Genomic DNA, 17,344 nt, shown 5'->3' with positions numbered 1-17,344 from the left:
CGTGTCAAGCTAAAAATTGACAATTGAGAGGAATATGTTAATGTAGAGACAAACGATTGTGCATATTTTTTGTCATAAAGTTAATTTACGAAAATCGCGATTTAGCAAGTTAACTGACTAGCTAACATTAGCCAGCTAGCTAGCTGGTGTTATGACATGAGTACAGTATGAAATTGTAATTTGTGTTGTTTAATGTTTTAGGGACTCCTGAGGAAACCCGCAAACCAGGATGTCGTCTTGAGAAACAGTGGATGTAAAGAATCTAGCTAGCTAAAGCATTTACTACAAATTGAATGTACAATTGAATCCTACAGACGAAGAACCATATATGTGACATTTTTCAAAAAAAAGAGATATACATGAAAAATCGTTATTGGACACCCTTTTTCTATAGTGAACCGGTTTCACAAGCTTTCCACGCGCTAATTAACAATATTTTTAAATTTAAAGATAGGCTCTCGTGGAATAACCGTTTATGTGCACCACTCAGAATGGACGGACAAGCGCACAACTTTTCTGTTGCTGATGAAAATCGCCGAAATGTGGGAAAGAAACGTAAAACTAAACTAAAAGAATGGAAAGACAGGCAAAGGAAGATCTTACGGGATGCGGGAAAACCCTATACAAAATCGAAAAAACTGGAAAAAGCTGTCCAAGAGGTATGTGGAAGAACCGTATATCAAACAATCTAGCTAGCTAGCTATTGAGTACAGTAACTAACATGTATGTTCTGGGTTGTCTAATTTGTAACTATAGAGAAAACATATTAGCTAAACTTCGTTGGCTACTAACTTATACATTATCGTTACAAATGTTATTGCTAGATTATAGAAGAAACATAGCTAGCTACTTTTTCTCCATCCACCGGATGATTCGACATGGCTACAGTAGCTAGCTAGTTATATGTAACGTTACACTGTATCCTGCAGGGAAGAGCGTGTTCCACTACGTGCAGAAAGGATTGTGGAAAGTTGACTGATGAGCGCAAGCTGCATCTGTTCAACACTTTCTACACTGTCCCATACGAGAAACAACAAGCGTTGATTCTCTCCGGCTTAGAACAGGTTAGAAATAGGACAAAACTCCTATTATTATAATAGCTATATTGAACACTTGCATAGTTTAACTTTGACAGTAATGATACGTACATTAACGTTAACTCTAAAAGTGCAGTGTTACACAATGGTGCAACACAAACTCATTCTGTGTATAGGTTGGGAGTGTGTGAAAGATGGAGGTCCTGATCAAGCAATACCCTGAATGTGCTACCGTATATTAAATTCTGAATTTATCATTGTCAATTTTTATTGCAGCATGAGGTGAAACGGAGACGTAAACCTGAGGATACAAAGGAGAACAAACGACGGAAACAAACCTTCAAATACCATGTACAGCAAGCAGGCCAGAGATTGAATGTGTGCAAGGTCACTTTCATGTCTGTGTTCCAGCTAACCAACAGCCGTCTTCAGGCAAGTGAAAATATGAATTAATGTCTATATGAATATCAATTACAAACATATTGTATTCTTTGTACTAGTTTTTTTAGAACCTGCTAATTGAAATGTAATTGTTTTGGTCAGGTTGTTCAGGAAAAGTTAGGAGTTCAAGCTGAGGCAGGTGAGGTTGCAGGGTCTCCAGATCAGGCTACTGAGGCTAGGTCTCCTTTAGAAGATGGAAGAGGGAAGCATAGCAATAGGTAATGCGCTATGGATTCCAGCCTGGATTATTTCACTATAGCAGTGCTCTAAACAATCTTCTAAACATTAACATAGAGTATCGAATGGATGAATAGCGAATTCTGAAACAAAAATATAAAAATGTTTATTACTTTTAAACAAAATGATGGTAATCTAGCTGTCCAACTACAACCTGAGCATTGAGGACTGAGTGCCGATTACCTTCCCCCTCCCACTGGACGGCAACAACATCTTGTTGTCTCCTTACAGGCCACATCGGATACATGCTACAGTGAAAGAGGGCATCAAGGAGCACATTTTATCTTTCCCAAGAACCCAGAACCACTACTCTCGGATGAAGGGGGATGTACACAGAGAATACCTCAGCCCTGATCTGAATTTGTTGCGAATGTACCGACTCTACAAAGAGAAGAATACCACATCATCTGCAAAATACTGGGTTTATAGGGACATTTTCAAACAGCAGAGTCTCAATTTCGGCCAACCCAGGAGTGACACCTGTGGCAAATGTGACGCATTCTTCACTAAGATGTCAGCAGCAACATCTGAAGAGGAGAAGAGGAAGATTGCAGTTGAAAGTGAGTTGCACCATCGAAAAGCCGAAAAGGCCTACACACAGCTTCAAAGTGACACTGAGTGGGCTAAAGCCAATGCTGACTGCCATGTCATTTCTGTGGATCTACAGGGGGTGATGTACACCCCTAATCTGACCCACTCCAATGTCTACTACCAGCGGCAGCTGTCAAATTTTAACCTTTGCATCCAGGAACTTGGAAAAGAAGATCCTGCATACAGGGGATTGCACACTGAGGTTCCATTGAGGTAGCAAGCTGCATATTGAAGTGGGTGAAGACAAAATTCACGCCACTCCCCAAACCAGAGGTGCGCAAGTTGATCATCTTCAGTGACAGATGCTGTGGGCAGAATAACAACTGGCGGATGCTCAATCTGATGTCGATGCTCATCTCTATGGGTTACTTTACCCAAGTTGAGCAGAAGTTCATGGTCTCTGGTCATTCTTTTCTTCCTTGTGATCGATCTTTTGCCACCATTGAGAAGAGGCGCAAGGTGTCAGTCCTTCATACACCTGATGATGTTTCAAAGATGATACTTGAAGCACAACCAGCAAAACCATTCAAGGTGATGAGGATGCAATGTGAAGACTTCAGGCACCTTCCAGATTCTGTCCTCAAGCGACCAGCTGGACTACAGATCACCTCAGTGAGGTGGTTAAAAGTCACAGGTATTGGGAAAGGAATCGATCGCAAACATTGGCTCATTCTAAGATCCGATGACAGTATATCACAGGTATTGCACAGAGAATAGTTTACTAACATTCATCATCAACATGCAACATGTTGTTCTAACAATAAAATATCCTAGTGCTTGACTGTGAAAGTTGTTTATTGATGTCAGGAACTTAAAATGTTTCTGTTGTAATTTCAGTTGAGGATCCTTGGAATCTGTACGCCAGACAGAGCCACAGTCTATTTGAGGGATGGAAATCGTGGCTGATCTCCAAACCAAAACAAGGAGCTACACCTCAACCTCCCTATTTTGCAAGCCACTACCCTAGAGCATATGAGAGTCCTCTGCCCATCAAAAAAAACAAGTACCAAGATCTGATGACCATGCTCAACTACTTGCCAGCTGCTGCACGCTCTTTTTATAAATCACTGCAGAGTGAATAATTTTATGTTAAACCAAGCTACATAATTAACCGTTTTTTCTGTGAGTTTATGATCCCCTGAACCTGTATAGTATGTTGAATCTGAATACATTTCAGAAAACATGTCACCCCTATTGTAGGAATTTTCTATGTGAATCAATGTGTATGATTTCAACCAGCACAATATATTGAATTAATTTAATTTTAAGATGTTGTTCCTAGTGTAGAAAATGTTATGTACAATGTGTTCTGTTGAGAATGATTTTGTGTGTGATCATTTGAACCTTTTTTAAATCTGAATTAATTAAAAACAAACAAGTCATCACATACAGTATGTGAGTATTCATTTGATCTTGATTCCCTTTTGTTATTCATTACAATACACAGTACGTCTCTCTGTCACCACATTTAGCATCAACTCTAAGCAGTTAATACTTATTTACTGCTGTCACCTCAGTACAGGACATTTCTTGCCTTTAGCATGGGTTTAACGCAATTCAAAACTTAATTGCTGATCATAGTGTTAAACGCAAAGAGAATGGGTTTCTGAACGTTTTGTAATATTGACCTTAGGGACCTGCATATTGGCACATGACATTGATCCATATTTGATATGTAGAAGTTGTGCTTCTTTTGATTGAATTCTATTTTTGTAGTTATTCTATGGTATGTTCACATTGAGGGCTTCATTTTAAATGAGACTAAGATTTCATGACTCAACTTTTATGAAAAGTCATCAGTGCTAAAGTTGATAGACCACCTTTAAATGAACCTCCATACAAATGAATTAACTACATATTGCATTTAAGTTATTTACATGAAGGGCATCTGCACTTGAAAGTACTTAAAACATCATATCAGGTGTTAAAAAAGGACATCTTACAAGTGTCATGCAAAATGTCACATATACTGTTCTTCCACAAACTGAAATCATCACTGGAGATATACTGTTCTTCCACATTCTAAAAATTAAAACGGCAATAAAAAAAGTATTTTTTGAAATAACAAAAAAATATCAATTGTTGTTGGAAGATATGAGTATGGTGAATTATTTGTCAACCATAAAACACCTAATGTGGTACACACAATTAATAATATAAAAATAACTGATTATCTTAAAATGGAAAAATTGTCACATATATGGTTCTTCGTCTGTAGGATTCAATTGTGTAAGCTTGCCTTGCAATGCAGCTGAAGTAACATAGCTAGCTAACTATGTACTTGCTTATTGTGTAGTGGAGGATAAAAATAACTGTATGCTTATGGATGTGTAGCCAGCTACAGTATGTAGCCGATCTGTGTATGGACCCTAAAACGTTAGGTTCTGAACTAATATTCATACCAATCTATGAACCTCAGCTATCATAGTTGTTGTATCAACTTCAAGTCTGATTGGCATTAATGAAGCCTATGGATTGAGTAGAATATAATACCTTTATATACATGTACTGTAGTTATTACAACGCATGAGTTCCCCACATTGTAGCCTGTGCATTTAATATATTCACTGATCATGTACTCCTCCTTGGCAAATAAAGGTGTGGTTCAGGTATGAATCTCTGTGAGACATTCTTTTTCAGTCATATCCAATACCAGGTGTATCAAACTCCATTCTTTGAATGATGCGGTGTCTGCATGTATGTATTACAATTATACACTTCAACAGTGTTTACCACTCCTGCTCCTGGGACATCAATGATTACACATTGTAACTATGCAATAGATTAGCAATATGATTTAAGTAAAGGCTGATTTGTAATTCATATATACAGAATAAAAAACCTATGCATATCTAACTCCCTTCATCTGCATTAATCTGAGGACACAGGATAGTATTTCAATGAGATACTTAATTTCAACCAGTGGAGAATGTGAAACGCTTTATTGAAAGAAGTTCATTATCCAGGTGTTATAAATACATAATACATGCATTATAATTATGATAATTGTCATATTCTATTATAAATACAAGTTCAATCTGCACTTCAATGCAAATATGGTGTGCATTATAAAATTATGAAGACGAGGTGGGGAGAGGTAAGAACAGAGGCAGACAGCATATGATTAATGAATTACACTGCTACCCTAATATTCTCTCAGTTCATCTCAAATACAGTGTCTCTAGCGGTGTCTCCTAACCAGCCTTGGGTTCCCAGTTAGCCCAAACGTTATCTTAAGAGCGGGTGAGGTGGCGATGACGGAGCTGGCTTCCTCTCTCACATCAAAACATACTTGCAGACGAGAGACAGATGGATAGAGAGAGAGCATGATTAAGCCTTTTTTTATTTTTATTCTAACCCAGTCAGTCATCATAATCATCAGGAGGTGAAATGCAAAACTGACCTTCGATTAACTCGGGACTACTACATCTCGGTCTTTATTTCAATGTAAAGCATCTCACCTATGATTATGCTATGCCCTCTGTGTCAGCCAATTCAGATGCGGGAGGGGTTCACCGACACAGCTGATATAACCTAGAGGATTTAGGGAGAAGGGGGAGAGGGATGGAGTGAAGGAGAGAGACTGTTATTGTGTGTGTGTGTGGTCTCACCTGGTGTCCACGCTAAGTGGCCAAAGAGTACTTTATGCTGAAAAACAGACTCATGAGGACAAACAATAGAAGATAATGTCATTATTAGACTTTTACATTACCAGATCACAAATTAATATCAAATCAAATCACATTTATTTATATAGCCCTTCTTACATCTCAAAGTGCTGTACAGAAACCCAGCCTAAATCCCCAAACAGCAAGCAATGCAGGTGTAAATACCACTTGAAGCTTGATGATGACTTGATCATTTGAATCAACTGTGTAGTGCTCAGGCAGAAACAAAACTGTGCACAGGTGTTTGGAGCTTTCCGATAGGCCACAGCTGGTGAGGTGTCAGGTTCGCCTCTGTACTAAAAGGGTGATTATTCCAACTCTCTGAAATGCTGCAGATCTGCCCGCAGACGAGGTAAGAACACATATCCCACACAGATGAGGTGGATAGAATTCGACAGGTCAAGGTATCCTTCTTCCTCCAAACTGTGCATGTGAGACATGTTCCATGTACAACAAGACAGGCAGAGAGGAAGAGAGAAAAAGAACAACCGTTTAATTACCTCTGGTTATGGACACTTGCGAGCAATATGGCTTCCACGGCCTGTTCCTCGGGCAGTGAACATCCGGTAATATCTACATTTTCGACCCCTTGATCAGCTCGCTCTCTGAAAGTAAAGAAAACAGCTTATTCTTTGTAAATATGAAAATAATAAATGAGATGACCGTTCCATCTAAAGTAGCAGATGTCATTTTCAGGATACGTCAATACAGCACAGAAAGCTTAACACCAGACTGGTATTGTGGTTGTTCATCAGGTGATGGGAAATATACAATATGTATAGTAAATAATATACTTGCCTGTTGTATCTTGAAAAAAAGCATTGCAATTAAAAGTGTAATGTTTAACCTATTAACCTGCTTCATTATTTATGTATTACCAGTTGAAGAACATCTCCCATTTCATACATCATTGAATATTTGTCTTGGAATAAGTAAGAATAAAAAAGTAAAAATTACTTCTTAGATTTCATGGAGACATTATACATCTTAGTACCTTATCAATATATGATTTGTATCATTGTGTACGAGACACAAGGGAGCAGGAACAGAGGATTTTTGCCAAGTAATGAAACGAAGCTGGTTCATTCTGGCAACGATACCTGCACATCTACACGCTGAAAAGACTCTTCTCCATTGTACACGATGGCCCTTTGCTCTGAGACTTCATTTGACCATTCTAAAGCTCACATGGGGCATCCTTGCCTTAATGGCCCTGACTTTCTGGTCTAACTCTTCATCTGACATATCAGAATAGCATTCCCTGACAGACATATTATGTTCTTTCATCCTTCTGTAAAAAAAGCTAACCGCTAACACTGTCATGAAATATGATTATATATCAACTATGAAACTAATACGACATGGCCTGCTTATGAGTTGCCATGAAAGAAAGTTAGATGAATTCAACTGAAAATGGCGAGAACAGGCATTCGTAGCTAAATGCTTTTGGTTAGCTTGAGAATAATAATTGCATGATTTATCATTCTATGGTATTTATGTAATATAGTTATGAACCGACACTGAATCGTAGGACCTAACTACTAGCTATGTAAAAGTTGGACAGAAGAACACCCAGTGCTGCTTACCTGAGATGCCATCATCACACAGTCCTTCTTCGTAGGTGTCCGCTATGACTTCCTTTGTGTCGGAAAGAAAGGCTGAGCAGAGCAGTATTGGTTGTAGCCAAACTGACACTCAAAAAATTGCCAAAATGGAGGGTGGTTCATAGGGAAATTAAATTGGTTTTGTTTTCAAATACATTTTTTGTTCTCAAAATATTTTTGGGGAATAAAATGCATAACGTTTTGCACTCTATTACCAAATATTTGATTGCAAAACTTTTTATTTTTTTAATTTTTTACTTTGAAGCCTATTTTTTGTTTTCAGAAGAATAATTTTTGATATAATTTTTTGGGGGGGGGATTTTGGCTCTCGGCAAAAAGACATCCATTTGTTGCAAGTTGGGGAGAGGGGCAAATAGCTGAACAATAGACTATTCAACCTGTACTAAAGAATAGTCTAATAGCCGAGCTAGGTGTGAAAACCCTCATCCTATCACAGACCAGATTTGCCTTAACGAGTGGGAGTTAGAGCATTGATTATGCTTTTGTGTCCCAATGCACTACCGTGTCTCTAACTGACAATGAATGGGCAATATAAACCAAAGAATAAACTGATAATTGTGCACGACTTCAAATTAAACAAGCAGGGAGCAGCTTTCGAACCCTCAACCTTCTTGCCCGAAGTCCAGTGCACCAAAAGCATGCTCAAGCCGCAGAGTTGATAGAGTGCGTCCTTGCAGTAGCTTGCTACTCAATGTAATAAAGTAATGACTTTTCAAATAAGTTACCTTACACGTTAAGTTAGCTGACAATTTGTTAGCTACTCTGTCCTTACGAACCACATAGCATATCATTACAGCAGTATGTACCGGTATGTTAGCTAGCTACCTAACATTAGTAGTTATACATCAAACTTGCCAGTATATTAACTATAGGCTATCTAACTACCCAACGTTTATTGACTTGATTATTCCCGTCAATCTTAGCTTAGCTAAATGGCATAGTCGTTGTGCTTTCTCAATGGACATTCGGGTGCTTTAGTAAATTCGCTCTGGCTATCTACACCGATTTCAGAGCACTCATCTGAGTGTACCAGAGCGCAGAATAATGAATTTACGAGCGCTCAACACCCATTGAATATGGCCGGTGTCAGTAAACGTCGGCAAAAAAGCGTAATTAAATTGTTTCCTGCAGCACAGTTACAGTCACCAACGCTCTGGTTAACATGAAAACTGCCTAACCAGCTCTGCTAGGGCGAGTAAAATAGTCAGAGTGGTCTCACTTGTGTCTGGAAGTAGCTAGCAAGCTAGCCAACGTTAGCTTGAGTGCTTGACTGCCTCAGCCCGAACGTTCAGTGTGCGCTCCGAGAGCGAAATTTTCTGAATTTACCCACAGGGTTTTGCATTTTTCATGGAATAGAAACACCATAATATGAATCAAATGAATTAAGCAAGTACTAATCACATTTTTGGACACACTTACACATTCCAGGATGTTTCTATATTTTTACTATTTTCTACATTGTACAATAAATAACACATATGGAATAAGTTAAGAACACATTCTTATTACAAGGACAGCCTACTCCTTCCTCCTGGTCGGGGAATTGAACCCCGATCTTCCGCGTATCTGCAATATGGAAGACTATCAAATGCTTCTCAAAGATGCCCTCTGGTGGTCAAACTAGCAATAACTTGCAGTAACAGAAAAAATGGCTGAGAATTAAATGACGTGCCACAGAATGCCGCAGTATGACACAAGGTGTGCCGCAGTATGACACAACTTTTAAAGGAGGAACCACTGTAGGCCGTTAACACAAACATACTGCTGATGTGTTTAGACTAAGTGACAAAATGGAGGGCTCTGCGTCACAGAGGTGCTTTTCTCCCTATACCCCCCCCCCCCCCCCCACACACACACACACAGCCCCTGCCAATTTGATTATAGGATATTTAATCTAGATTGATAGAGGAGAACAGCCCCCCCAGACACCCCTCTGTCCCGCTTGCTCCCAGAAAGTACCCCGTCTAGTTTGATAAATGTCCATCTGCCCTCCGCTCTGTTGCAGTGGCTTCTCGGAGGGCTCACCCTGAGGAAATGACATCATGAGGCATTAAGCTGCGGCGACCAGGGAGCTTAAAAATGTGAAGGGCGGCAGGTTGCAATGTCTGGTGTGCTGATGGCTTGTTTGCAGAGCAGCCCCCCCTCCCCACACACAGCCTCTAGAATCGGGGCCCGAGCGATCCCTTTGAGCTTGGCCCTCTTGTCCAGTATGCTTTTTAGGAATTAGCCAGTTAATCATTCAGCTCTGTTTCTCGCCGATTGTCAACGTGCATGTTTGTTTGCTTGGACTGGGGCTCTGCTCGCTGTCAACAGAGCCCCTGACAGCTTAGTTATGGCTCTGCAAAGTATGACTCATTGCCTATTGACAGATAGACAAACAGCAGGGATGCCTGGCCTGTGGCCCACTGAGGCAGGTAGGACAGTGGGCCTATAAATCCCAATCAAAGTCCTAATGGAGGTGAGGTGGGCTGGGGGAAGGCCCTCATCCTCCCTGTCTCCTCTCCCTCATCTCTGCTCATCTGGCCAAGACAGAATGGGTGGGAACAGTAAACAGTAAGTCTAAATTGGCTGCTTTTGATGACCAGCTCTTTCACATCAGTGCAGATGAAGGAAAGGAAGCACGGAGAGAAAACGGCCTTAGACTATTTGGATGCAATGATATTGTTCCACAGATTACACCCAATGAGGGTTTCATATAAACCAAGACATTTTAAGGATAAAATACTGTACATTTTTGGGGGTATAAATTAATGGAACACATTTTTGGAAGCTATGAATAAAGAGCAAAATCAATACAATATATAATGTACAGCCACTGACCTCACGGTTCTCGTTGTTGCAGGTCAGAACTTACGGAGGAGGAGCGTCTGTCGAGCCACGGCCTGTCCAGCTACCGGGGGCTAGAGGAGGAGGAGGCGGAGGGAGATGATGAAGAGGAGGAAGAAGGCAGCCTGACGGAGAAATCTCAGGACGAAGCGCCCGAATCCCCCTCCCCGATCACCATGGTCACACCGGGGGCGTACGAAGACGAAGAGGAGGAGGAAGCGGAGGAAGAGGAGGAAGCCACACCGTTGGCTATAAGCTACGAACACACCCGCAGGTATGTCTTGTCTGGCAGAATAAAAGCTTTTTTACAGACACAAAGTCTTGTCTAATAGACCACAGACATAGTTGCGGACACAACTACAGGTATGTTTTGCCTGTTACAGACTTCTGACCAAGTTACAGACACGACTATCACCGTCAGACCCGCAGGTAGTGGTAGAATACAAACATACTGTAGGGACAGACACAACTACAGACAAAGTCATGCAGTCACATACAGCACAGCACACCTTCACAAACAAACCCACCCAATCACAACGGCCACCCTTGTCTCCTCCCATTCCAACTAACACGACTTATACAGTTTAATATTGCATGACCTGCCATGCATGATCTGCGCTCTCTATGATGGCAGTACAATGAGTTCAATGAGAGATAGATGGTGATAAAGAGTGTTGGGATGCAGATAGAACTCTCACAGTCCCATTCCATCGCCACCTGTCTCTCTGTCTGTCCCTATCAGTGTCGGTCAGTGTTGTACCCGTCTCGAGACCACATATTGAGTGTCTTGGTCTTGTCTTGGTGTCAGGAAGATTTTACTTGGTCTTGACTCAGTCTCGGACAGCCAAGACCAGCGGAGAAAGAAAAAAAAAGATCAGCTTCCATTCATTCATTGCATAAAACCACTTCTCCAGGCAAAAAAAATAAAAAGATTCTACAGCTGCACCATCGACAGCATCCTGACGGGTTGCATCACTGCCTGGTATGTCAACTGCTTGGCATCTGACCGCAAGGCGCTACAGAGGGTAGTGCGTACGGCCCAGTACATCACCAGGGCCAAGCTTCCTGCCATCCAGGACCTCTATACCAGGCGGTGTCAGAGGAAGGCCCTAAAAATTGTCAAAGACTCCAGCCAACCTAGTCATAGACTGTTTTCTCTGCTACCACACGGCAAGCGGTACCAGAGCGCCAAGTCTAGGTCCAAGAGGCTTCTAAACAGCTTCTATCTCCAAGCCATAAGACTCCTGAACAGCTAATCAAATGGCTACCAAGACTATTTCTATTGCCCCCCCCCCCCCCCCAATAACTCCACCTACAAGTACATATTACTTTAATTACCTTGACTAACCAGTGCCCCCGCACATTGACTCTGTACCGGTACCCCCTGTATATAGCCTCGCTATTGTTATTTTACTGATGCTCTTTAATTATTTGTTACTTTTATTCATTATTTTCATTCTCTTTTTCTTTCTTAAAACTGTATTGTTGGTTAAGGGCTTGTAAGTAAGCATTTCACCGTAAGGTCTACACCTGTTGTATTCAGAGCATGTGACAAATACAATTTGATTTGAAATACATACACTCCTTTCTTAAAACATGAATATCTTATCGTCTACTGAAACCTGGGATTCCTACTTTACTCGTAACATTACTGTATGGGTATTTATTATGGATCTCCATTAGTTCCTGCCAAGGCAGCAGCTACTCTTCCTGGGGTTTATTATGGATCCCCATTAGTTCCTGCGAAGACAGCAGCTACTCTTCCTGGGGTTTATTATGGATCCCCATTAATGCCTGCCAGGGCAGCAGCTACTCTTCAGCAGCTACTCTTCCTGGGGTTTATTATGGATCCCCATTAGTTCCTGTCAAGGCAGCAGCTACTCTTCCTGGGGTTTATTATGGATCCCCATTAATTCCTGCCAAGGCAGCAGCTACTCTTCCTGGGGTTTATTATGGATCTCCATTAGTTCCTGTCAAGGCAGCAGCTACTCTACCTGAGTTTTATTATGGATCTCCATTCATTCCTGCTAAGGCAGCAGCTACTCTTCCTGGGGTTTATTATGGATCTCCATTAGTTCCTGTCAAGGCAGCAGCTACTCTACCTGAGTTATACAATTTTAGAAATATGACAATACATTCAGAGATTTCACAACACACTGGTGCCCCTACTCCACAACTACCACATAATAGCCTAGTTTCAGCGGAATAGCAGCAAGAGCGCAGCTCTCAAAAGGTTGTAGCATGGAGCAGCTCACAGAAGAATGACATCGGTAGCTGGTAGGTAGGAAAGATGTTTCAACTTATATCTACCAGTAAACGCTAGCTAAGGCAACAATGGGTATGCAAAGCTATTGAAGGAAAGGCACCCTGTGTGAAAAATCCTATGTTTTCCTATAGATTTTTCAGATGTACACTCTCAAAATTACACCCCAAAAATTATAATAATAATCCTTAAACCATTTAAAAATATATATTTTTGGAGGGTGTAGTTGCCCTTTAATTCAATTGAGCAAAACAAATGCCCTCCCCATTGATACAAATCAGCATTATATCATTCTGTCAGGTCGGCCTACATTATGTTCAACATTTAATTGGGAAGGTTTTTTGGGAAAGCCTTTAGAAATGTTCATGCAAACAAACAGTGGATGATGACTGAAATGGCCATTGCAAATAGCCTACAAACCAAGACGATAGACCAACCTTTTTCACACAGGACACACTTCTCCAGGCACCTCTACACCACTGCATAGAGCCGATGGAAAGACAGCAGTCACACACAGCATGATGGTAAATCACCACTACACCACTGCATAGGGCCGATGGAAAGACAGCAGTCATACACAGCATGATGTTAAAGCACCACTACACCACTGCATAGGGCCGATGGAAAGACAACAGTCACACACAGCATGATGTTAAAGGACCACTGCATAGGGCCAATGGAAAGACAGCAGTCACACACAGCATGATGGTAAATCACCACAACACCACTGCATAGGGCCGATGGAAAGACAGCAGTCACACAGCATGATGTTAAAGCACCACTACACCACTGCATAGGGCTGATGGAAAGACAGCAGTCACACACAGCATGATGGTAAATCACCACTACATAGGGCCGATGGAAAGACAGCAGTCACACACAGCATGATGTTAAAGCACCACTACACCACTGCATAGGGCCGATGGAAAGACAGCAGTCACACACAGCATGATGGTAAATCACCACTACATAGGGCCGATGGAAAGACAGCAGTCACACAGCATGATGTTAAAGCACCACTACACCACTGCATAGGGCCGATGGAAAGACAGCAGTCACACACAGCATGATGGTAAATCACCACTACATAGGGCCGATGGAAAGACAGCAGTCACACACAGCATGATGTTAAAGGCTAAGCAAAATACGCTATTAGGTCACAATCATAAGAATACAAAAACCCAACCATTAGGCTAGCCATTTCCCAATACAAAAACACAACCATTAGGCTAGCCATTTCCCAATACAAAAACCCAACCATTAGGCTAGCCATTTCCCAATACAAAAACCCAACCATTAGGCTAGCCATTTCCCAATACAAAAACACAACCATTAGGCTAACCATTTCCCAATACAAAAACCCAACCATTAGGCTAGCCATTTCCCAATACAAAAACACAACCATTAGGCTAACCATTTCCCAATACAAAAACACAACCATTAGGCTAGCCATTTCCCAATACAAAAACACAACCATTAGGCTAGCCATTTCCCAATACAAAAACACAACCATTAGGCTAGCCATTTCCCAATACAAAAACACAACCATTAGGCTAGCCATTTCCCAATTCAAATGTACAACTATTACTTAACATTGTGTTTAGCACACAAAGTAACCGGTGATCTAAAGTTTAAATGCAAGAATGTTTCACACATGTAAGTTATTTTCAAAGAGATGGCTAACAACAACATGCGAGCTGCAATAAAAAACATAGTTCCACTCCACCAGATGATGATCATTTGAAATGTAACTTCTTGTTGAAAGTTATTCTTGAAAAGGGACAAGCTAACAAATTAGGAACAACATCTTCTTTGATAACATCTGCTGCAGCTGCTGCAAACAAGCCTACAACAAAAGTTAGCTAGGTAGACCGTGGGAAAACCACTGCTAGCTATTGGACAGTGGCCTGTTGGCCTTTGAGAAAGTAAAAGTTTCCATACGTTTTTGTAAAAATGGTCCCACCCATTGCAAGTCAATGTGATTGGTTGATTCCACTGTCACTCCAAAATGTTGCCCTAAAACAGTAAAACGGCAGATGCCTTCTATCAAGCGTCTGATGGCCTAGCCAATGGCTGACTTAGCTAGCTAGACTTATTTCCCCAGAAACCACCAAAGAAAAATCCTGATTGGATATTTTTTCTCTTCAGTGTTAACCCTTTACTTCCTAACTAAAACTGAATAGATTGATTCAGAACATCATTGAAAAGAATAGTTTCATTATTATTTGTATTATTTTATAAAGCCTTTCGTGTGGCTCAGTTGGTAGAGCATGGTGTTTGCAACGCCAGGGTTGTGGGTTTGATTCCCACGGGGGGCCAGTACGGGGGGGAAAAAAATTATGAAATGTATGCATTCACTACTGTAAGTCGCTCTGGATAAGAGCGTCTGCTAAATGACTAAAATGTTAAATGTTTCACTGAAAGCAGTGTTCCCCACTGTGTTTGGGTTAGTAATGCTTTGTAGAGTGGCTCTATTTGCCTTCAGCATACATTTTTTCACCATTCTGGATGTCTAAAGAATTCATATGTTCTTCTGAAATATTAACACAGAAATACTGGTGTCGGTACTTCACTATCTCCCCACACTGAGAATGGTTAGCTCCTTGGTTAAGCCCTAGTGATTTCCCTTTCCCTTTTGATGCACAAAACCGGTGAGGAAAACCATCATGCCCTTTGCAGGTTCTCTAGTGGGGTTTCAGTCAAGTTGGTTTTCAGCGGTAGTAGCGTGAACTGTTTTCAGACAACATCTCCATACCATCTATCCGATTCGTCCGTCTCCATCCATCCGTCCATCCATCTGTCCCCCATGCATGCACCATCGAAAGTCCATCCATCGAGTTATAAGATAGTATTGGTTAGGCTAACTGAGGACAACCCCCCCCCCCCCCCCCCCCCCTCACTGCACCTTCCCCTTCCTCCTCCACAACCTCTCCTTCCCCCGTCCCTCTCTTTATCCCTCCCCCCTGTCTTCTCTCTTTACTTACTCCATCATCCCCTCTCCTCTCACCTTACCCCTCCCCTTTATCCTGCCTCCCTGCTCTTCCCCTCCCCTTCCCCCGGTGCTGCTGCAGGTGTATAGAGGAGGACGGTGGGCTGTTAGACCTGGAGGCCCTACCCAGCTTCCCCAACTGTCTGGACCTGCATAAGGCCAACAACGGCGAGGAGCCCCCCTTTGATGTTAAAGTCATTTTTAACACCGCCTCACTCGAGTCAGAAGCCCTGAAAGAGACTCTGTACAGACATGCTAAAACTCAGGTAGGTGGACTCCCGTATAAAAAGAGAGAGGGAAGGGGGATACCTATTCCATTGTACAACTGAATGCATTCAACTGAAATGTGTCTTCCGCATTTAACCCAACTCCTCTGAATCAGAGAGGTGCGGGGGGCTGCCTTAATCGACATCCGCATCTTCCGCGCCCGGGGAACAGTGGGTTAACTGCCTTGCTCAGGGGCAGAACGACAGATTTTTACCTTGTCAGCTCGGGGATTGAATCCAGCAATCTTTCGGTTACTGGCCCAACAGTAACCGATTACTGTTGATCGGTTACTGGCTCTAATCACTAGGCTACCAGGATGGAGGCAGCAAGTGGCAAATCATTTTGAACGTCCGTCCAAAAGCTTGAGTTCGGTAGGGGGAAATACAAAAAGGAAAATGCATGACAACCAGGCCAAAACACGATGCCAGGTTGTTCAATGTGGCTTTATGGGATGAAAGTCAGTGAATAACAACCAGTATTTATTCTCATTGCTCTCCCCTCTCTTAGCTTACCTACTAACTGAGCTATTAACTCACTCCCTCTTTTCTAAACCTCTCATCTAACTACTCCCCAATCAGCAGCATCACAGTGCTCTCTCCCCTTTGACCTCTTGCATGCCAAGACATGTTGCAATGGTTAAAGTGACGCTCCTACTCCGAGACGGAACAGCTCTTGGGTTTTATTGACAATAATGACACCCAAGTTTGATTGGCTGACAATTAACGCGGAGATTCACAAAATGGTTTCTGAACAACGGTGGTGTCTTTTTGTTGTTTCTCTCTCCTCCAGGCTTATGCAATGATGCTTTCTCTGTCGGAGAACAACCCTTTGCGTGCATCCTCCCAGAACTCACTGGATGCCTGGCTGAGCATGGGAGGTGGCCCGTCCGAGACGAGCAGCTTTTACCCACTCAGCCACATCTAAGAGAGTTAGGAGGAGGGATGAAGCCTACTGCGGAGGAGAACTCAACATCACATAGTCCTGGCCTGAGAAGAGAGAGGATTTGTGGCTCCTGCCCTTCTGTGTGTGTGTGTGTGTGTGTGTGTGTGTGTGTGTGTGTGTGTGTGTGTGTGTGTGTGTGTGTGTGTGTGTGTGTGTGTGTGTGTGTGTGTGTGTGTGTGTGTGTGTGTGTGTGTGTGGTGTGTGTGTGTGTTTATGTGCATTGATTTGTGCATGCCCACGTTAGTGCGTGTGTTTGTGCGTGTGAGTGTGTACGAGGGGCCTCTCAGATAGACACTCGCAGGCAGAGATCAAGGTAGCACTGCTCCGCCCCTGTAGAGGGGTGAAGGACATCCCAGGAAGGACCACCCCACTCCATTCCAGCGAAGCCCTCTAGTTGAACTCTCAGAGACAGTCAAGTTTGAGTATGCCACTGCATTACTAGGGGAGCAAAACGTCTA

At 42.1% G+C, this 17,344-nt stretch overlaps 1 protein-coding gene and 1 long non-coding RNA gene across 4 annotated transcripts in view; both read left to right on the top strand.

Annotated features, from left to right (window-relative positions):
* Positions 1–17,052, top strand: part of LOC106566953 (histone-lysine N-methyltransferase PRDM16) — a 419,760-nt gene extending 402,708 nt beyond the window's left edge. Inside the window, exons 15-16 of one of the 2 annotated variants that reach the window (XM_082960172.1) lie at positions 10,442–10,699; positions 16,734–17,052. In XM_082960172.1, coding sequence (XP_082816298.1) covers positions 10,442–10,699; positions 16,734–16,746 — 271 coding nt within the window. In that variant the 3' untranslated portion in view covers positions 16,747–17,052. Of the gene's footprint in view, positions 1–10,441; positions 10,700–15,759; positions 16,655–16,733 lie in introns of those variants that run through there. The other variant, XM_045693333.2, reaches the window with a different exon arrangement.
* On the top strand, positions 661–3,691 carry LOC106566955 (uncharacterized). 2 transcript variants are annotated; one of them, XR_014380102.1, is made up of 3 exons: positions 661–1,064; positions 1,314–3,005; positions 3,144–3,691. It is a non-coding gene; the product is annotated as an uncharacterized LOC106566955 (long non-coding RNA). The 2 variants fall into 2 exon arrangements; XR_014380101.1 differs by having other exon boundaries at positions 661–3,005.
* Positions 17,053–17,344: the final 292 nt, after the last annotated feature.

This window comes from Salmo salar, chromosome 13 (assembly GCF_965601325.2).
Source record: "Salmo salar chromosome 13, fSalSal1, whole genome shotgun sequence".
Taxonomy (NCBI): Eukaryota; Metazoa; Chordata; class Actinopteri; order Salmoniformes; family Salmonidae; genus Salmo; species Salmo salar.
The sequence above is the reverse complement of the archived record's forward strand: the minus strand, read 5'-3'. Positions and strand labels throughout refer to the sequence as shown.